Below are 23,040 nucleotides of genomic sequence, written 5' to 3' on the forward strand. Positions count from 1 at the left end.
CTCCTTTGGAAAACTGTTGTTTGAAACTGCTGTTTGAACTACTCTGTTAATCTTAGTCTCTTATTCTGTAGGTCAACTCTGTTATTTATAGACTGTCAAATAACTTTGTTTTTTGCTTGAATAGAAAAGATAAACTTAATTGTCTGACCTTGCAAGCTAGCCATCTGACTGATACACTGATATTGATGGCAGGTGTCTGTATAGATATGATATGATACTCAAGGTTACAGGTGTCTGTGTAGATATGATATGGTACTCAAAGTTACAAGTTGTCTGTATAGATATGACAGGTGTTTGATTAGATACGATATGTACTCGAGGTTACAAGCTGTCTTACACAAAGAACTAGAAGGATATATAAAGGAAATCATCCTTCCTGTGTTTGTTCAGAATTTGATAGAGGTAATCTGCTCTGAACCTGCGTGCAATAATGATGACTCCTAACTAATTGGTTCATTAGGTGTCTTGTCCAGCTCGCTGATTTGCGATACAACATTATGAACCAGCAAGGGAGCCATCACCACCACATGGCCATGCTGGTGCCTTCATCTCAGACTTCCCAGCCTCCAGAATCAGAAGAAACAATTTTCTGTTATTTATAAACTCCCCAGTTGTGGTACCGCTATTGCCAGACTGCTCCCCAGAATGGCCCTCCCTCCAGCAGTGCATTTGGGTTGCTATATCACATCCCTGGAAACTCTTATCATTATCCAGCTTTCTAAGTCTTTCACCAGTCTAACCCTTATAAAGTAATACCTTAGGCCAAAGTTCATAATAAAGTAACGTAAGTTGAAAAAAACATGATTCCCCTTTAAATTTTATGACTGAAAAAATAATATTTAAAATATTTTAAAGAAAATAATATTAAAAATATTTTAAAGAATAAAAAATAATATTAAAATATTTTTAAAGGAAATATTTCAAATAGGAATTATGCTAAATTGATTATAGCTTGTTTCTCTTCATGAATAATTTCCTAACAATAAATGTGCATTATTTTTGGTGAAAGCAAAGTTCTACATGGTGGTATGTGTAGTAAATTTTAAATTAACATAGCTATACTAAAAACTGTTAATCAACTCAACAGAATACCATATAGCTATAATTGTTTATTCTGTGTCAGTACCTGGAAATGTGTATAGTAAGTCATTAAAATCAAAGTTTCATAAGTAAATCTGCATGAAAATATAAGGATATACAATGATAATGAACAGGAAAGGATAAAAATACATTGTTCCAATCTATAGGATTTTTCATGAGTTTTGGGACACTAAAATTTTTAAATTAAAAAACAAACAAACAACACCAGAATAGTAAGTTAAAAATAAATGATTTTCATTAAAAGTTGAAAATTGGCTTAGTGGATAGAGCGTCAGCCTGCGGGCTGAAGGGTTACAGGTTTGATTCTGGTTAAGGGCACATGCCTGGGTTGTGAGCTCAATCCCCAGTAGGAGGTGTGCAAGAGGTAGCCAATCAATGATTCTCTCTCATCATTGATGTTTCTATCTCCCCCACTCCCTCTCCCTTCCTCTCTGAAATCAATAAAAAATATATATATTTTTTAAAGTTGAAGAAATAGCCCTAGCCAGTTTGACTCAGTGGAAAGAGCATGAGCCTGCAGACTGAAGGGTCCTGGGTTTGATTCAAATCAAGGGCACATACCCGGGTTGCAGACTTGATCCCTAGCCCCAGTCAGGGCATGTGCAGGAGGCAACCAATCAATGTGTCTCTCTCACATGGATGTTTCTCTTTCTCTCTTTCTCCCTGCTCCACCCTCCTCCCCTCCCTCTCTAAAAATCAATGGAAAAATATCCTCCAGTGAAGAGTAACAAAAAAAAAGAAAAAAAGAAAAGAAAAAAAGTTGAGAAAATATATGTACAAATAGGGATTGTTCTTACTGTAAAACTAGGATTATTCAAGTAAGTGTGGTTGACGATCTGCTCACCAGGACTCCCCCCGTTTGCCTCATGTTCACTTCTGGGTCCTATCGAAGGAGACTTTGGAAAGAGAGTATCTGTTTCCCAGCTTCCAGGTCGGAAAAACCCCACATACTTGTTCCTCTGAGAACTACTAAAACGCAAATAATATTTTACCTACAAGGAGCAAATAGAAACAAACAATACCGATAAAAGCATAATGAAGCAGGAAGGAGAAACAAAAGGAAGTTAAAGTGCAGTTGGGAGAATGCGGCTGCGAGGCAGCCTCAGAGGCTGTGGCAGTGGGTGTGGAAGTCAGGAGGGGAGCGCAATCTGGCTGCAAGGCTACTGGGGGCTGTGGATGGATCTGCCCCAAATACACAGCTGCTTACACACTAACAGGAAATACACCGAAAGGTTTTATTAATTGCTCTTCCCATTGTGTCAGAGAAGTGTCCTGTGAGGAAAAGCTTCCTCTCCTAGAGGTGACTGCTAACATCAGAATCCTGCCTGAGGATAGAAGGTGCTGCATTTTAATTGTTGAATGAAAGCTAGTACTCATTTAGGAGAACTGCATAAACTTCCATGCAGGGCACGATGCAATAGCTGAGCAGCAGGGTCAAGAGAGAGGAATCAGTAGGATCAGGAGGGACAAGCAGAAGTCAGAAGTCAAGGTAAATATTCATACTTTCAGTTATCACGACAGAAGTTTTAGGCACTTATTACACATTGGAGGATTAAGGCAGAGACCCTGTTACTCAAGGAGCTCAAATTCTAGTAGAGGAAGATTATGTATATTTATGCTGTAGTAAAATCAGTGATAGAGATATGTATAGGAAATGTATGGAAGTATGAAGGAGGAAAGGAGTGGGTGTGGTTGGAAGAGACAGGGTCCAGTGAGTCACAGTAGCAACCTTAAGGGTAAGTCAGAGTAATCAGCCAAGTGAGAGGAGCAGGGTCAGGGAGGTACCCAAGGCATAAGGGGAAGTTTGAAACCGCACCGAGACACGGAGCAGGCTCTAGGGAAGCTGCTAAGCCCCCACCAGTATCAGCTTGCATGGAGTCAGGCACGAGGAAAGTTGCAGTTATGAAGAGATGAGGGGGTGGGAGGACAGAATGAAAAGCTTCCCACAACCTACTTATACCCGGGGGCTTTTCTTACTTTCATTCCATTGTCAACCATCTGTGTCTTAAATGCACAATTATGGTTCCATGAACACTTTATTTCTCTCAACACCAGAGACACCAAGTTCAAAGCACTGTCCTTGCCTCTTCTCCTGGGGGACTAGCACCAGAATCCTCTTCAGTGTCTACACATGTCCTGATTCTAAGTTAGCCTGGCTAAGCCTTAGCACCGTTTTCCAGGCTCAGAATTAGAAATGATGAGATTCATTCAAAAGAAAGAGGAATGTTTCCTGCTTGTGCTCTATCTCCTGACCTCCAGCTGCACCTGCTCTGTCACCTGGTACCCTGCCCAGGAAATGTGCAGGGCTCACTGCCACCTGCAGAGCTGGAGGCTGCTGCCAAGCCAGATACAACCGCAAAAGGGGCACCTCAGTGGTCATTGTTGCCTATGACTGACTTATAAGTAGAAGGCCTGATAGGCAGTGAATTCAAATCTTTCCCCAGCAACATAAAGCCCTGGTGCATAAAGGCAGAGATGCTGACGTGAATAGATTTGGGTTTACATCCTTGCTCTGCTATGTATAAGCAGCATGATCTTGGGTAAATTACAGTCTCCTCGATTATAAAATACTTCCACTTCATTAAGTCCCTGGAAACTGGAAGTATAACCATAAAGTTTCTACATAAAACTTTCTTACCTTAAGTGGCAGAGGATCATGGCTATTTTTGAACTCATGGTCAAAAACAAAAGCAACCATCACTCTTTCAGAGTTATTCCCTTGCTTAACATAATCTTCAAAATCTCTTTCTGAAGGAAAGCCTTGAACTGTAAAGAGAGAAAACTCTAATATGTGAGTTGATCACTTAAAGGCACAATATCTGACAGTTCTTCCTATCTTTAAAATGGAAAACACTTTTGCCGAAACCGGTTTGGCTCAGTGGATAGAGTGTCGGCCTGCGGACTGAAAGGTCCCAGGTTCAATTCTGGTCAAGGGCATGTACCTGGGTTTCGGGCACATCCCCAGTGGAAGATGTGCAGGAGGCAGCTGGTCGATGTTTCTCTCTCATCGATGTTTCTAGCTCTCTATCTCTCCCCCTTCCTCTCTGCAAAAAATCAATAAAATATACTTTAAAAAATAAATAAAATAAAATGGAAAACACTTTACATGGATGAAAGGCTATGAAAATATTATAAATTTCAAACCACTGTTGCTAAAACATTGGTATAATGAACTAATGCATATTTGGAGTGCATAAAATTTTTAGGAGTTGTAAAAGTTTTATCACAAGCTTAGAATACAATTCCTCATTATAATAACTGCACATTGAAGAAACTCTAAGGAAGAGGGTGTTTCACATTGTGTTTTGAAATTTCCACCTTAAAGAAAAATATAAACAAAATTTATCTATGCAATCTATTCTAAGTCCCATACCATTGTGATTTCTAATATATAAATAAAAAATAGAGGAATAAAACCACTTTATAGTTTTAATATTTGAGGCAATTATTTATATTCTTTTTTATTAAATTTATTGAGGTAACACTAGTTAACAAAATCATACAGCTTTCAGGTGTACAATTCTACGACACATCATCTGTACACTGTATTGTGTGTTCACCACCCCAAGTCTCCGTCCATCACCATTTATCCTGCCTATGGCCTCCTCCACCTCCCCAGCCCCTCCTCCCCCTGGCAATCACCAGCTCTTTCTCTTTTTTGCCCAATTCCTCCACCCCCACCATCCAGCCCCCACACTGACAGCCGTCAGCTTGCTCTCTATGAGCCTGTCTCTATTTTGCTTGTTAGTTCAGTTTGTTCATTAGATTCCACATATGAGTGAGGTCATGTGGTGCTTGTCTTTCTCTGTCACTTATTTCACTTAGCATAGTGCTCTCCAGGTGCATCCATGCTATTGCAGAGGGTAAGATTTCCTTCTTTTATACAGCCGAGGAATATTCCATGATGTAAATGTCTCACAGCTTTTTTTATCCTCTCATCTTCTGATGGGCACTTGGGCTATTTACAAATCTTGGCTACTGTAAATAATGCTGCTTTGAACACAGGGGTACATATATTCTTTCTGATTGGTGTTTCGGGTTTCTTAGGATATATTCCCCAAAGTAGACTCGCTGGATCATAAGGCAGTTCCATATTTAATTTTTTGAAGAAACTCCATACTGTTTTCTGCAGTGGCTGCACCAGCCTGCATTCCCACCAGCAGTGTACTAGGGTTGCCTTTTCTTCACGTCCTCACCAGCACTTATTTGTTGATTTGTTGATGATAGCCATTATGACAGGTGAGGTGATATCTCATCATGCTTTTAAATTTGCATCTCTCGGATGATTAGTGACATTGAGTCTCTTTTCATATGTCTATTGGCCATTTGTATGTCCTCTTTGGAGAAATGTCTATTCAGGTCCTTTGCCTATTTCTTCAGTCTGCAGGCTGACGCTCTATCCAATGAGCCAAACCAGTTAGGGCTCTTTGCCTATTTCTTAATTAGTTTTTCTTGCTGCTCAGTTTTATAAGTTCTTTATAAATTTTGGATATTAACCCCTTATCAGATGTACCAGTGACTTGTTTTCAGCTAGTCTTCAGCAAGCTGGTTATTCAGGCTGATTGCTGTGTAATTTTATCGTAATTCCAGTTTGGTCCTGGGAGGAAGTGAGTGTAGCTTCCACCTACTCAATCGCCATCTTGGATCCTTATTTGCCACAATTATGTTTCAATATTTGAGCTCATCCAACAAGGAATTTAGCCTAAATCAAGTTTAACATAATTGAAATTCTTTTAATGTGGCAACATTTGTAGTTCTAAGATATAATACTTAGGCCTTTAAATATCTGTATAAACATTTTCTTAGGAGTAAACATATTTTCTTAGGAGTAAACATATTTTCTTAGGAGTAAACATATTTTTTTCTTAAATTATCTCAGATTTGGCCAGTAGGAGCCTGTAAGCATGTTTTTGTTATGAAGAGGATAACAAAGGCTTCAACAGCCCATAGGTGCTTGTGAAGTTCCATGCATGTTTACTACTAAGATTTGAATGGCTTGATTGAAATCTAGCAAATACCCATGATCTGATTCGCAAAAGCTTCTATAAGCCCATCATCACTGATAGATCCTCCCTTCCCGCAACTGGTGGGCGGAGTATGACGTAACCTGCAGCCTGGAAATACCTGAGTGACTAACCAGGTACTTTATATGGACTATACATTGGACCACCAACCCACACCTGCCAAATACCCTAAGCCCTTGTCCTATATGGACAACACAGTAAGCCACCAATCAGTGTGCGCTGAGTACACTAAACCCCCACCCGTTCCCATTCCACCCCTCAAAAGGCATGCCAACCTCTGCACGTGCTGTTGTTCTCCCCTTGCGAGACAGCCCGGCAGGTGCTTCTCCTCTAATAAAGCCTGTAGTCCTGGTTTTAGGCCTCCGTCTGATTTTTCAATCACCATTGTTGATGGTATAGCCTGTGAGGACACCATCTTCACCAAAGGTCTATCTCAAGCTTCAAAAGCTCCTATTCACAGGAACACTTCAAGTCTTTGTCACATTTGTCATGTGGTTACCAGGTATAATTGTTTATAAAGCTCGTAAAAACTATCATAAAGTCAATTCCCTCAGCTACTTCCCTCCACTCATTTTCTGCAAACAAATCTATAAAAACAACAACACTCTCAACTCCAAAATATCAGCCGCATCTAGCCACACCCTTTTTGTACATAAGGAAACTTGCTGGAAATACCTGGGTTTTCATCGTCTGAAATACATACATTTATGTCAATGTGGTGGTTGGGCACTTGCTTTATATTTGCATAAGAACACAGTCAAACCTCAGTTTTCAAATGTCTCCCATCTCAAACAATTTTGTTCTTGACCAAGTTCACACTCAGTTTTCTAACCAAACTTTGGTTTAGACCTGATAATCCTTTCAGGCTGATACCTCAGCATGACAATAAGCATCTCTCAGGCAACAAACAAAGGAGAGAATGCTTTTCTTGCTGGTGAAATCAATCACTAGCACAATCTTAAAACATAAAGAGGCCATCAAGAGTGCTAATGTTGCTAAGGACGTGAAAGAAACTCTGACCACGGGCAACTGAAGAGGCAGAAAAACTGTTGTTGATTTGGATAAAGGAAAAGCAGACAGCATTTCAGAGGCAGTGATATGTGAAAAAGTGAAGATGCCACATCCTGACTTCCTGAAAGACATCCCTGGACCGAGTGTTGAATGTGATTTGTTTAGGGCCAGTAGAGGGTAGTTAGATATATTTAAGTGTCTGTTTGTAAATTAAATAGTATATTCAACTGTAAAACAGGAAATCATTTAGGGGGTTGGAATGGATTAATTCAATTTACATTATTTCTAACGGGAAAAAATGATTTTGTTTTAGAACAAAGCTCTTCCAGAAGCGCCTTCTGGAATGCATTAACTTTCAGAACTGAGGTTCCAATGTATAGTTGTCACAAACAAAGGGACAGGAAAAAAAAGAATGAGGTCATAGATTCCAGGTCTGACTCTATTTTTGTGTTTCTGGGCCAATGTTTGGCCTTACAAGAACATGTTTTTGAAGTGCCCATTAGAAGAATAAAACATCCCAAACTGTTTTCTATGTCTGCACTTCAAAGCTGACCTCCAGTCAGCAATATAATCATTCCGCAAGGTCAATGCAAGCAACACTGACAATAACAAGAGCTATCACCTTTACAAGAACCAGACATTCCCCAGCTTAAGATGTGACTCCACATGACCCAACTTATACTCAGCTGCCCTTATAAGTCACTCATTAGTTTCAAGGAGCCCCAGGACAAATTAGGACAGGGATTTCTCTGGCTTGCTGCTAATACTGACAATTCATGTTGTGGCCTAGATTTTAGGTAACCGTGTCCAAGATTTTAGTACAAACCTGAGCACCTTACTGCATCTAAAACTGGGGTCAGGGATGGTGTCAAGGATAACTCAATTAGTTTTGACCAATAAAAACTGTTTATTTTGTACTAGAGGCCTGGTGCATGAAATTCGTGCACTGGGGGTGAGGGGTCCCTCAGCCTGGCCTGCGCCCTCTCGCAGTCTGGGAGAGGCTCCCGCCACCGCTGCTGTGCTCACCAGCTGTGAGCCCAGCTTCTGGCTGAGCGGCACTCCCGCTGTGGGAGCGCACTGACCACCAGGGAGCAGCTCCTGCATTGAGCATCTGCCCCCTGGTGGTCAGTGCACATCATAGCGACTGGTCCATTTGCCTATTAGCCTTCTATTATATAGGATAACATGGTTCTTAAGATACACAATGTGATGTTTTACTATACATGTACAGTATGAAATGATTTCCAAAATCAAGTTAACACATCTAAAACCTGTTTACCTTTTTTTTTGCAATGAAAATCCTCTCCAAGATCTACTCTCTTAAAAAATTTCACATATACTACACAGTATTATTAACTACAGTTAACATGTTGTACATCATATCCTGAGAACCTATTCAACTTATAACTGAAAGTTTGTACACTTTGCCAGCATCTCCCTAATTTCCCCAGTCCTTAGCAACTACAATTCAATTCTACGCTTCTGTGAGTTCAACATTTTAAGACTCACGTATAAGTGAGATCATAAGTATTTGTCTTTCTGTGTCTGGCTTATTTTACTTAGCATAATGTCCTCTGGGCATATACACATTGTCACAAATGGCAGGATTTCCTTCATTTTATGGCCAAATAATCACATTTTCTTTATGCATTCATCTTTTAAGATACTTCGGTTGTTTCCCTATCTTGGCTAATTCTGAATAATGCTGCAACAAATACGGGAGTGCAGATATGTCTTCAAGAACTGATTTCATTTTCTTTGAATACATAACCAGAGGTAGGATTGCTTAGTCATATGGTAGGTAGGTCTATTGTTAATTTTTTTTTTTGGAATTTCCATATTGTTTTCTATAATGGCTGTACCAACAGTGTTCAAGAGTCCCCTCTCTTCACACCCTTGTCAACACTTCTTGTTTTTTTTTATAATAGCCATTCTTAGAGGTGTGAGATGATAAGCTTATTGTGGTTTTGATTTTCATTCCCCTTGATAATTAGTTATGTTGAGCATCTTTTCATATACCTGTTGGCCATTTGTATGTCTTCTTTGGAGAAATGTATATTCTGGTTATTTGCCTAATTTTTCATCAGGTTATTTGTGTTTTGCTACTTAGTTGTAAGAGTTCCTTATATATGCTGAACACTAACCCCTTATCAAATATAAGGTTACAAATACTATGTCCTTCCATTTCATAGGTTGCCTTTAATTTTGTTGATTGTTGCCTTTGCTGTGCAGAAGCTTTGTAGTTTAATGTATTCCAACCTGCTTGTTTTTGCTTTTGTTGCCCGTATCACATATCCAATGACATTTCTGGTGTCATATCCAAAAATTATTGCCACGGAATTTTTTTCTGTGCTGTCTTCTAGAAGTTCTATGTTGTCAGATATCACATTTAAGTCTTTAATCCATTTTGAGTTAACTTTTGTGTGTAATATAAGGTCCAATATGGACATCCAATTTTCCCCATTGTGTATTCTTTGCACTCCTGTTAAGATTCAGTTCACCATGTACACTTTGTGTTCTCCTTTCCTTTCCATTGATCTATGTGTCTGTTTTCATAACAGTACCAAGCTACTCCCATTACTAGAGCTTTGTAGTATAGTTAGAAATGCCATGCCTCCAGCTTTGTTTTTTCTGCTCAAGATTGCATTGTTTATTCAAGGTCTTTGTAGTTCCATATGAATTGTAGAATTTTTTTTTTTACTTTAATAAAAAATGTTACTGGGATTGAGAAGTAGTTTGGTAGTCACAAAATAGTCATGGGGATGTAAAGTACAGCCTAGAAAATACAATCAATAATCTATATATATAAAAGCCTAATATGCTAATTATCCCTGACTGTTCAGCCATTGGACCAGTCACTATGATGTGCACTGACCACCAGGGAGTAAACACTCTGACTGGTAAGTTAGCTTGCTGCTGGGGTCCGGCCGATGGGGACTAGGTGAGGTCGGCCAAAGGTGCTTTGGAACCCTCCCATAGTCCCTCCCCAGCCCTGACTGTGCACTGGTGGGGTCTCTTGGCCTGGCCTGCACCCTCTTGCAATTCAGGACCCCTCAGGGAATGTTGGAGAGCCGGTTTTGGCCCGATCCCTGCAGGCCAGGCCTCTAGTATTGTAATAACTATGTATGAAGCCAGTTGGGTATTGGAAATATCAGGGAAAATACTTTGTAAAGTGTATTATTGTCTAATCACTAAGCTGTACACCTGAAACTAATCTATACTAATAGAAGGGTAATATGCTAATTAGACCAGATGTCCTTCTAGACAAAGCCATAGTGGCTGCGAGGGCTGAGGGCTGGCGGAGCAGGAGAGGCAGTGGCACGGGAGAGGCGACGGTGGGAGAGAGGCGGCGCCATGGTCCCTTTCACAGAGGCAGTGCTAGAGAGGCCTCAGCACAGGCCAGTCCAGCGCCGTGGCCCCTTCCACAGAGGCAGTGGGAGAGGGGGCTGCATGGTCCCGGTCCCAGTGCTGCCCCTTCTACAGAGGCAACCACAGAGGCAGCGGAGCGGGCCTGGTCCCAGTGCCATGTGTCCACAGAGGCTGGATGGGGTGCAACCTGCTGTGCCTCAACCTCCCACAACCCCTCCCACAGCCAGCCTGGCCCCAGATTGCCCCCCACCCACCAGTGGGCAGGGGGCAGGACCAGCGCTAAAAAGCGAGGGCTGAGGGCCGGCAGCCACAGTGGTGGTTGCGAGGACTGAGGGCCAGCAGCTGCAGTGGCCAGCAGCAGCACCTGATCAGTCCAGTAGCCTCCCACAAAGGGAACAGGCCTAAGCCATCAGTAGGACATCTCCTAAGGGCTCCCAGACTGTGAGAAGGGGCAGGCCGGGCTGAGGGACCCCCTCCCCAGTGCACAAATTTTCATGCACCAGGCCTCTAGTATAAAATAATATTTAATGTAAGGAAATAAAAATAATGAAAATATCAAAGAAGGAGGAGGAGGAGGAGGAGGAGGAGGATTTCATTTGGATTTTGAGAGGGATTGCATTGAATCTGTAGATCATCTTGGGTACTTTGGACATTTTTAAATTATTGGATTCATTATAAAGTGTCTTGCAGAATGTCTTTTTGCATTGAGAGAGTAGGGGATCTACTAGCTTCAATAACTTGGATGTCCAAGTATCTCCCCCAGTTAAGAAATTAACAGCTATTATTTTTTTTAATTGAGATATAATTAATATAACATTTATTAGTTTCAGGTGTACAATGTGCTTCAATATTTGTATACATCACAATAGGTCTAGCTAACACTTATCACCTTACATAGTTACAAAAAATTTTTTCTTGTGATGAGAGTTTTATGATCTAGTCTTAGCAACTTTTAAATATACAATACAGTATTAACTACAGAACTATGAGATGCATTATGTACCCAGCACTTACTAATTTAAAACTGAAGGTTTGTACCTTTTCCCCCTTTACCCATTTCCTACCCCTCACCTCCACACACACATACCAGTTATTATTTCTTTAAACAAATTTCTAATCCCTTCTGCCTCTCTTCCCTTTTTGGAACAATGATTATCCTGATATCTGAACCATCACTTTTTCAATTTTTTTCTATTCATCTCTGATTGGGTTATTTCAAACTTCCTGTCCTCCAGCTTGTTTGTTCTGTTTTTCATTTGATCTACCCCAATGCAAGTGTTCTCTATTGGATTTTTCATTTCTTTTTGTTATTTAAATCTTTATCGTTGCGAGTACTACAGATATCTACCTCTCCCCCACCATTACTCACCTCAAACAGTTCCCACCCTGCCCCAGGACTTTACCACCCTATTGTTTGTGCCCATAGGTAATGCATACATGCATATATTCTTTGGTTAATCATTCCATGCCCATCCTTCCCTTTGAGGTTCGTCATTTGTTCTATATTTCCATGCCTCTTTTTCTTCTTCTAGAACACCCTGCAACATTTCATGTAATACTGGTTTGGTGATAGTGAACGCCTTTAGCTTTTTCTTGTCTGTGAAGCTCTTTATCTGATCCTCAATTCTAAATGATAGCTTTGCTGGGTAACCTTGATTATAGGTCCTCAATATTCATTACTTTGAATATTTCTTGCCACTCCCTTCTGGCCTGCAAAGTTTCTGTTGAGAAATGAGCTGACAGTCATATGGGCACTCCCTGGTAGGTAACTGACGGCTTTCCTCTTGCTGCTTTTAAAATTCTATCTTTAAATTTTTGACATTTTAATTAGGATGTGTCTTGGTGTGGGACTCTGGGTTCATCTTGTTTTGGACTCTCTCTGTTTCCTGCACTTGTAAGTCTGTTTCTTTCACCAGGTAGGGGAAGCATTCTGTCATTATTTTTTCAAATAGGTTTTCAATACCTTGCTCTCTCTCATCTCCTTCTGACAACCCCATGATGCGAATGTTGGTACACTTGAAGTTGTCCCAGAGGCTCCTTACACTTTCTTCATATTCTTGTGTTTTTTTCTTTTTGCTCTTCTAATTGGGTGGGGTTTTTTGCTTGCTCATATTCCAAATTGTTGATTTGATTCTTGGAATCCTCTGATCTCCTGTTGATTCCCTGTAAATTAGTCTTTATTTCAGTTAGTGTATTTCTGACCGGTGCTTTTTCATGTCTTTGAAATTCTCACTAAGATCCTCGAAAGTCTCACTAAGTCCCCTGAAGCTCTTATTAAGATCCTTGAGCATCCTTATAACCATTGTTTTGAACTCTGTATCCAGTAGTTTTCTTGCTTTCATTTAATTTAGTTCTTTTTCTGGAGATTTCTTCTGTTCTTTCATTTGTGACATGTTTCTGTGTCTCCACATATTGGCTGCTTCCCTGTATTTGTTTCTATGGTAAAGCTGGTATGTCTCCTGTAATTGGTAGAGTGGCCTTGTATAGTAGGTGTCCTATAGGGCCCAGTGGCTCAGCCTCCCCAGTCACCTGAGCTGGGTACTCTAGGTATGTCTCTATGTGGGCTGTGTGCACAGTCTTCTAGTTGAGCCTTGATTGCTGTTGGCACCTATGGGAGGAGTTGACCTCCAGGCCAATTGGCTGTGAAGACAAGCTGCGACTACAGTGGGAGAGCTTCTGTGCAGGAGGCAAGGCCCAGCTGTGAAGCAAGGCAGGTTGGGGCTAAGGCCGGGTATGGGACACAGTCACCAGCTGCAGCTTGTTTGAGAGATTTTAGCAGACTTAAGCCTGAGTCAGGAAAGCCATTATTATGAAAAGGCTGCTGCAAACAGCTTTGTGAGGCTGCAAATTGGATGAGGTGGGGACTCAGTGAATCACCAAGGTGGAGCGAGCAGTGTGAGCCATGTTGATAGACACTCAGATATGGCTGCCAGTAAGCCCTCTGACAGGGAAGGTCCCTGCACAGGACCAATGACCCCTGCAAGCAACCCTGTCTGGGAGAAACTCGCTCCCAAGTTCATGCCCCAAAGCCAGACAATGCAAGTCTTCCCCATATGAGTCTGGTTCCCTCAGTGCTGGAGCTCAGAAGAAGTGGGACTGTGTAAGTTTGTGTGTGGGCCATTTAAGAGGAACACCTGGGATTCCAGCAGTCTCCATTCCACTCAGTCACAATCCCCACTGGTTTTTATGGCCCAAAGTTATGGGGAATTCTCTTCCCAGCTCTGGAACCCTAGGATGGGGGTCTGGTGTGGTGTTGGAACCCCTTGCTTCTCACAGGAAGCCTTAGAAATATCCCTTCTGATTAAAGAAATGCCACATGTGGGTGTTGGACCAGTCCATTCTGTGCCTCTGCCTATCCTACCAGTCTCGATGTGCTTTCTTCTTTACTTCTCTAGTTGTAGGATTTCCATTCAGCCAGCTTTCAGGCAATTCTGAATGATGGTGGTTCTGTATTTTAGTTGTAATTTTGATGTGGTTGTGGGAGGCAGCAAGTACAGGCACTTACCTACACTGCCATCTTGGTTGTCCTCTAATTTCCTTGAAATTCTCACTAAGTCCCTTGAAACTCTCATTAAGATCCTTGAACATCCTTTTAAACATTGTTTTGAACTCTATATCTAGTAGTTTGCTCGCTTCCATTTCATTCATGTCTTTTTCTGGAGATTTCTTCTGTTCTTTCATTTGTGACATGTTTCTGTCTCCACATTCTGGCTGCTTCCCTGTGTTTGTTTCTATGTATTAGGTAGAGCTGTTATGTCTCCTAGAATTGGTAGAGTGGCCTTGTGTAGTAGGTGTCCTGTATGGCCCAGTGGCTCAGCCTCCCCAGTCACCTGAGTTGGGCACTCTAAGTGTGCCCCTGTGTGTGCTGTGTGCAAAGTCTTGCTGTACTTGACCCTTGATTGCTGTTGGCATTTCACTGGAAGGAATTGACCTCTAGGCCAACTGGTTGTGAGGACCAGTTTTGACTACAGTGGAAAAGCTGTTGTGCAGGAAACACCCCTATTGAGCAGGACTTGCTTCAGTGGGGTTTTGGTGCTCACTGAGTCTGCCCCTTGAGTGTGTTGCTGTGGACGTGTAGAGTTGTAATCTGGTGTAGTCTAAAGCTGTCCACTGGGTGCACTGGCTCTGGGGCTCCCCTGGAGATACAAAGTCAACCACTGCCTATGCCCTGCCTGGGACCATCTGTCAGGAGCTACAGAGTGATCTGCAGATGGCTGCTACTTGTGTTGGGCTTGGAAGTGCCCAAGAGAGGCCAAGCTGTGAAACAAGGCAGGTTGATACTAGTGCCGGGCCCTCAGTTGCCTCTTATTGAGAGGAATGGGCCACACCTATGCCAGCTGCTGCTTGAGCAATTTTAGGAAAATCTGGAGCCTGAACTAGGACGGCCATTCATATGGAAAAGCTACTGCAAACAGGTTTGAGTGTGGCTGCAAATTGTGTGGGGCAGGGTCTTATGGAATCATTAAGGCAGTGCCAACAGTGTGAGACAGGGTGATGGAAACTCAGATTTGGTACCTTCCAGTCAGCTATGCAACAGGGAGGGTCTCAGCATAGCAACAATGACCTCAGCCAGCACTTTGGCCTGAGAGAAAGCCACCCCTGAGTTCTTGCCCAGATGCCAGACAATCCAGTTCCTCTTGGTATGTTCCTGGATCCCCCAAACCACTGCCGCAGAGCTGGAGCTCAGAGGGAGTGAGTCTGAGTAAATCCCTGCACCAGCCCTTTAAAATGAACTGCCTGGGTCTCCAGCAACCTCCCTTTCACTCAGCCAGCATCCCTGCTGGTTTTTACAGCCTGAAGTCACAGGTACTTCTCTTCCCAGTTCTGAAACCCTGGGCTAGGGGGCTGGTGTGGAACTGGGACCCTTCACTCCTCACAGGAGGCATCCACAGCCTAGATTTAAAAAATGGCACACGTGGATGTCAGACCTGCCAGTTCCGCACCTCCACCCTCCTACCAGTATCAATGTGCTTTCTTCTTTACTTCTCTAATTGTAGGACTTACATTCAGCCAGATTTCAGGTGGTTCTGAATGATGGTTGTTCTGATTTTGATGTTGTTGTGGAAGGTGGCGAGTAATGGCATTTACCTATACAACCATCTTGGTTTTCTGCATTTTGCATTTCATTAATTGATTTCTTCAGTTTCAGAATTTCTCTTTGGTTCTTTTATATGACTTCTGTCTTTGCTAAATTTTTTGGTTTGTGTATTTTTTCCCTGATTTCATTGAATTGTCTGTTTTCTTGTAGTTCATTTAGTTCCTTAAAACAGCTTTTTTGAATTACTTATCAGCTAGATCATAAGATACCATGCATTTGAACTCAGTCATTGAAAGACTTCTTTGATGACATGTTTTTTAAATTCTTTGTGTTCCTTATAGTTTTGCATTGCTGCTTTCTCATTTGAGGCAGCAGATACCTCAGATCTCTACAAATTGTTTTCAGATGGGGTATACTGTTGTCTGGGCTCCTCTCTGACTTGGTATGTATATACCTGCTCAGCACTTTTTATTTCTGCCTGTGGCAGAATTCTTATGCTTTTATGTTTTCTCTGGTTCTTACAACTCACTGGATGGCTCTGTTTTGTTTTCCTATCAGCACTCCATTTACTGGACTCACTGCCACATTTGAGAGTGTACACAGGAGCACCACAAACTGGGAGGGGGTGTGGGTGGCACTGGCAGTGTTGAGGTGTCACTGGACCAAATGGGGTGATCCTTGGCTGAGGTTCTCCCAGAGGCTAATGAGCAGAATTCCTGCTGAAATCTTGAGTGCAGTCAGCAAGCGCTGTCTTTTTATGCCCTTTGATAGTCTTATCTACCTCTTTCTCGATCTCCTCTCTTCCCCAGTCATAGCAGTCTCACATCAGTACTCGGGGTGTTGCCGGAGAGAAATAGGTTTCTCCAGCAGCATCCCCTACAGTGAAGAATCCAGGCACCCACTCCTCTCCTTTTCTCTTACACAAGAGTTAATCATTGGATAGTTCAGCCCCATGCTGTGCCACCTTGGCAAATGGGTGGCACTGGCAGAGTTTCTTTTGCCCTCCTGTTGCATTCGAACTTGTTTTTGTAAGTTTGTTTGCTTGTTTCTCCAATGACATGGTGGACTGTCCCCTGGTGGGTTGCACTGTACATATTCTTTCTCCTCTGAGGGTATTTACCCAAGTCAGCACTCTGACTTTCCCCCTAGCCACACCCAGGAGGGTTTGGGGCAGGTTTGCTGTCTCTGCTGGTTCTACAGTCATACTGAGGTCTGTTGGCCTGTTACTGGATGCACATGTGGGGGACACCCCTACCAGTCCCTTAGCATATATTGCTGGATCCCAAAACTCCCAGTGGCACTTTGTTCATGGATGGATGCCTAATTAATTGTTTAAATGGGAGGACAAATTGTAGGGATGTCTTAGCCACCATAATCTCAATGGTGTGCTTCTTATCAGGTGTCTGGACAAATGTGGCTCTTGCTGGGTCCCGGGGAAAGCTCCCACTGGGTCACTGAATGGGTCCCTAAATGGTCCTGGCTCGTGGCTGAGATGGGCTAGAGCCACGTTTCAGGGCCAGTTTAAGATCTGAAGTCAGACTGAGGTCAGCGAGCCTGTGTCCAGGTGCACAAGCAGACATGTCTCTCAACGAGTTGCTGGGTGGACAGGATGACTACCTCACCACAGATGAGAGGAGCCAGAGCCAGGAAACCAGTGCTAAAGAGTCTGTAGCCAGAATCAAGGTCAGTGGGCCTATTAGCTGAGGCCTGGGTGGGTGTGACTCCTCCCAGGTCCTTGGCCAATAGTGCTGATGGCAGGGCCAAGGCCAAACAGGACTATAACTAAATCTACATGGGGATGAGGCCATTTCCAGATGTGTGGCTGGGATCATGGTAAGTGAGCCTGCCATCATGGGCCAGCCTCTTCAGTCTTGAGCTCCACCAAAGTTTTGCAGCTTCTATATGGATCCCAGAGTTCCCATAAAGGTCCTTTTGTCCATGGATAGCTACCAAATTATCACTGCTGAGCAAGGAACATCCTATTCTACTGCTTTGCTGTCACTTGTCCCAGAGGGAAATGTACATGTCAGTGTCTTACTCAATGTTAAGGAATCCAGGGCATCGAGAGTGGGGGAAGGAAAGTGCAATGCCAGAACCAGGATGAGGCCAGCAAAGCACCCAAGCCACAGCTTGTAAGAAGGCACTCACTTTTATGGTTGTATAAGGGTAAAATTTGTACCCTAGGTGCCCCACTTATCTGGCATGAAAGAAGAGAAAGTAAAACAAGGCAGCACATTATGAAGCTGGAACTGGCGTAACAAGAGATACAACAAGAAGTCTCTCAGAGGCTGTTTTCGGAACTACTGCATCTTAAGACAGTCCGTTTGTGGGAAGAGGAGCAGGAGATCAATGTGTTATCTCCTTTTCATCTCTATCTTTCACAAATCAAATTTTGCCCCATGAAGTATTAATTCCCCTGATTTGTGGATCTTGTTCCCTGGCCTCTCCTAGGAGTCTCTAGGGAAATGAAAATCTCAGCATGTCAAGATATGTCAAACGTGGCCATTGGAGCCGCTCTGGCTCCTGAGGCACTGGAAATGATAGAGCCCTCTGGTCCTGGGGACTCAGAGTTCAAGCCGTGAAAGGGGAGTGCAGTGGGGGCAAGACTCTCCAATGGACACAAGCTAAGGCCAGTGAGCAGGTGGGGGCAGAAATTCTGATAAATAGCTAAGTGGGGTCTAGTCCATGACCTTGCAGAATATATATCACTAGAGGATGGTTGTATGAAATTCGTGCATTCAGGGGGATCCCTCAGCCCAGCCTGCACCCCTTGCAGTCTGGCAGTCAGACATCCTTAGCGCTGCCGTGGAGGCGGGAGAGGCTCCTGCCACCGCTGCTGTGCTCACCAGTTGTGAGCCCAGCTTCTGGCTGAGTGGCATTCCCCCTGTGGGTGCGCACTGACCACCAGGGGGCAGCTCCTGCATCGAATGTCTGCCCCCTGGTGGTCAGTGTGTATCATAGCAACTGGTCGTTCTGCCATTTGGTTGATTTGCATATTAGCCTTTTATAATATAGGAGTACACAGCATATAAGGAATTTTTATAAAAGTTAATCATGTATTAAGACACACAAAAGAACATCAATAAATTCTGAGGAATCAACAACTTAAAAACTATTCTCTAACTATAATGTAAAATACTTGGAAATAACCAGCAAAAACCTTAAAAATTCTCATATAAGAACTTCCAGTTCTAGCTATGATAGAGTAGCTTACATAAGATTAAACTTTCCCACTGCATAAAAGTTGGACAAAATCTATAAAACAGCTTGAAATGCACAAGGTGAATGCCATACTCACCCTGGTATTGCCCCTGAAAGCAACTGCCAAACGTTGCTGACTTACAGAGTTGAAGAAAAAGAGGTGAGAGTTCAGGGTGCCAAAATGGATGGGACTTAAAAGGCAAAATTCAAAGAGAAGAGAATAGCAGAGAAGTGAGGTGAAAATTCAGCACGTATATTCCCCTGAAATCAGTGGCCACCTCCGACCCTGGGCATGCACAGGGTAAGAGTGCAAGAAACCAGCAGGTGGCAGGGCACAATGCTGGGCAGTGATTGCAGCAGCTGGGCAATGCTCAGAGAAAGAATGGAGTTCACACCTCACTAAGGTAGGCAGGCTTCAAAAATACTCCAGACTTCCAGCTGACCCTCGGCGGGCCACACCCTAGAAGCAATGACCAACCCTAGGAGAAGAGGTATCCCTCAGGGGTAAAGAGAAAACTGAATAGAGCAGTCCTTACTGGAACTTAAACCAGGCTTCACTGGAATCAAACTGACAGCCATTCAGAAGAAAACTTAAACCCTCAACTTTCCACCCACAATTTCTGTCATTAAAATATAAGATATGTAGGGAGGTAAGAGGGGTGAGGGAATGGGAGACATCTGTAATACTGTCAACAATAAAATATAAAAGGTTCAGAAATAAAGTAAAATATATACATACAGAATATGTTATAAAACAGAACTCAATGACTTAAGAGAAAAAAATGTACACAAGTAATCCAGATATCAGAACTTTTTGGTAGGGATTCTAAAGTTACTATGGTTAATATAGCTAATAAATTTAAAAATAAAACATTTTTTTAGAGAGAAATGAAAAATTTCAGAATTGAGAAATATTTTTAAAGCAATTCAACAGAAAGACCTCATGACCTAATAATTTCAAAATATATAAACAAAAAGTAAATTTTAATATTATTTTAATATGTATAACCTTTTAGGTATTGATGACACCTAGTTGAAAATGTAATACCCTCCTCAACAACTAATAGAATAAGTAGGTAAAAAATAGTAAGAATATAGGAGATTTGGAAAACATGAGGTTAACCAACTTGTCCTAGGAGACATTCATAGGACACCACAAGCAAATGCTACAGAATACAATCTTACATATGCACATGGAACATTTATCAAAATACTCTATAAACTAGCAATAAACAATTCTCAAAATTTCACACTGACATTATAAAGTGTATGCTCTTATTCAAGGAAATTAAAATAGAAAGTAACAGAAAGATAACAATAAATTCCCAGATGTTTGGAAGGTAAGTAATATACTTCTAAAAATCCCATGTATCCAAGAAGAAAGCAGAATGGAAATTACAGAATATTTTGGGTAACCCAGAGTAGCCTGTAAGAGACTAATTTATTAGAATATTTGTGGTGTATACTTCAAGAATTATTGAGATTTTGCGTTCTTCAGCTTCAATGGTGTTTTTTTATAATAAAAAATGTTTTGAGATGTCACCTACTCTCAAGGACTCTCAAATCCATTGAGAAACAAAAAAAGATTGAAAAAAATACACTGCTGAATAAATATATGTGTATAAAAAGAGGGGGCACTGGAGAGATACCCACCAAACTTCTGATGGTTTTTATTTCTGGGAGGAAGAGGAGAGAAACTGAGTTAAGAATGTGAGGGTAAGTGAAGAATGGGGAACTTTTATAATAATTCTAAATAGCCCGAGTCTTCTATACAGCATTCCTCAGTGACTCGGGCAACGTTTTTATCTAAGCAATCCTATATAATAAAGAGGTGATATGCAAATTGACCATCACACCCTCCCACAAGATGGCCAACCCCATGTGGTCAAAAGATGGCCACCACAAGATTGCCAGCAGGGGAGGGCAGTTGTGGGCGACCAGGCCTGCAGGGGAGGGCAGTTAGGGGTGACCAGGCTGGCAGGGGAGGGAGGACAGTTGGGGGGGACCGGGCCTGCAGGGGATGGCAGTTGGGGGCAACCGGGCCAGCAGGGGAGGGCAGCTGGGGGCGACGAGGCTGGCAGGGGAGGGCAGTTGGGGGTGATTGGGCTGGCAGGGGAGTAGTTAGGCGTCAATTTGGCTGGCAGGGGAGTGGTTAGAGGGTGATCAGGCTGGCAGGCAGGTGAGCAGTTGGGAGCCAGCAGTCCCGGATTGTGAGATCCCTGTGGGATCAGGCCTAAACCAGCAGTCAGGCACTCCCAGAGGGGTCCCATTTGGTGAGGATGCAGGCTGGGCTGAGGGACACCCCCCGCAGTGCATGAATTTCATGCACTGGGCCTCTAGTGTTTGAAATAACTAACGACTTTGTATGCATCAAGAATGAGGATGCATGCCTATGCTGTCCCTTTGAATACCTTTGGCACACCATCATAGACCCCTGGAGTTATACTTACCAAGGTTTAAAAAACACAATGAGAAACAAGGAAGACTGAGTATCACAGAATTGGATGATAATCTAGAATAAAATAAATTGATCATCTGGTTTTTAAATACCACTATTGGCTTTGAGATCTAGGAAAATATATTTTTATGTGAATTAACCAGCCATGTTATTACATACTTAGGAGCTTATTACCTGGTTATGATGATATCCTACAATGTTTTACTTGGAAGATTATGCCCAGTGAAAAGGTTGCAAGTGTGTCTTCACTGAAACAATTTAATAATGCTTTTTTTTTTCCAGAAAACCTTAATTTCTAACCTTTAAAATTGTAGTGTAAATCTCTTTTCACAGTTTCAACGATATCCTTCACCACAACACTTTTGGAAGGCACAAAAGCCAATTCCCACACACCAGACGCAGGGACTTTTCTGAGGAATATAGGCAACTCATCAACAGGCTGCGGAGAGTAATTGAAGGGCCCAGTCTTCTCTCTATATGAAAACCTGCGTGTTAACAGAAGCACGCCAACAAACAGGACAGTCAGGATGAGCTCCGCAGCCAGAGCAGTGCACTGCCGGCGCTAGGAGAGGAAAAGGATACTGTTAGTGGAAGGGTACATTAACTTTCCAAATGACTGGTTATTTGATATTAACAGGCTCTTCATAAAAGAAGATATAGATGGCAAAAAAAAAAAAAGGCTCAGTATACTAGTACACTAGCAGTTTCCTGGACTGTCTGTTTCTCTCTCCTATGAGTCATTCTGGTGTTCTTTCACTCTCTGAGGACCCCACATATGTGCAAGAGATAACCCTGCTCCAGAACTGAGAAACTGCCACAGTACGAATGAAATGCAGTGACTGGGCTGTCAGATGATTTCCGTGATCATCTCTTAGATGTTGCAATCCTATCTAATAAAGAGGGAATATGCATATTGACCATCACTCCACCACAAACATGGTGGTGCCCAGTCCTCTCAGTCCCGGGAGGGTGGCCGCTGAGAGCGGGCAGCGTGAGAGGCCTGAAGGAATGCTTGCTTTGTCACCGCAGCGATGAGGCAAGTGTTCCACCCTGGCCACAGAGGGCCTCTGGGCAGTGGGCACGGAGCGGTCAGGGGGGCTGTGGGGGGGAGAGAAACACTTGCATTGTCGCCCCAGCGACAAGGCAAGAGATCCGTGCCTGGCCACAGAGGGCCTCTGGCTGGGGAGGGCAGTTGGGGGCCATGAGGCCAGCAGGGGAGGGCATTTGGGGGCAATCAGGCCAGCAGAGGTGGGGCAGTTGGGAACGAGCAGGCTGGTGGGGGGCAGTTGGGGGCGAGCAAGCCAGCAGGCAGAGTGGTTAGGGGCAATTGGGCAGGCAGGCAAGCGGTTAGGAGCCAGTGGTCCCAGATTGCGAGAGGGATGTCCAACTGCCGGTTGAGGCCCGATCCCACAGGGACATCCCCTAAGGGGTCCCAGATTGGAGAGGGTTCAGGCCAGGCTGAGGGACACCCCCGCCCCCGTGCACAAATTTCATGCACCGGGACACTAGTAATCCTATAAATAGCTCAACTTACCTTTAAAGTAAAATTCTTCCACAGAAGAACCATAAATTTGTTCAACCCCAACAAATCCATTCTTCAACTCTAAGAAGGAAGTAAAGTTTTTTTAAAAATAAGATTATCTAAAAAAAGATAAATTTTAGGCAATTACTTAAATTTGAAATAATTTTCTCATCAGTCTGAAAGGATGACAACAGAAACAAAGAGCATTTGAAATATTTGAGTTGTTTCTCCTTACTTTTTTTAAAAATATATTTTTACTAGAGGCCTGGTGCACAAAAATTTGTGCACTGGGGGGGAAGGAGGGATCCCCTCAGCC

At 42.8% G+C, this 23,040-nt stretch overlaps 1 protein-coding gene across 1 annotated transcript in view; it reads right to left on the minus strand.

Moving 5' to 3' along the window:
* Positions 1–23,040, minus strand: part of LOC139009571 (phospholipid-transporting ATPase ABCA3-like) — a 51,359-nt gene that overhangs the window by 2,673 nt on the left and 25,646 nt on the right. Inside the window, exons 2-5 of the mRNA XM_070413829.1 lie at positions 22,737–22,805; positions 21,503–21,764; positions 3,740–3,867; positions 1,899–2,093 (exon numbers count right to left, since the gene is read on the minus strand). Of these exons, the coding sequence (XP_070269930.1) occupies positions 1,899–2,093; positions 3,740–3,867; positions 21,503–21,764; positions 22,737–22,796 (645 nt within the window). The 5' untranslated portion in view covers positions 22,797–22,805. The remainder of the gene's footprint in view (positions 1–1,898; positions 2,094–3,739; positions 3,868–21,502; positions 21,765–22,736; positions 22,806–23,040) is intronic.

The sequence above is a fragment of the Myotis yumanensis genome, unplaced genomic scaffold (genome assembly GCF_028538775.1).
Source record: "Myotis yumanensis isolate MYYU_CA2020_CCGP unplaced genomic scaffold, mMyoYum1.0.hap1 SCAF_4, whole genome shotgun sequence".
NCBI classification, from domain to species: domain Eukaryota; kingdom Metazoa; phylum Chordata; class Mammalia; order Chiroptera; family Vespertilionidae; genus Myotis; species Myotis yumanensis.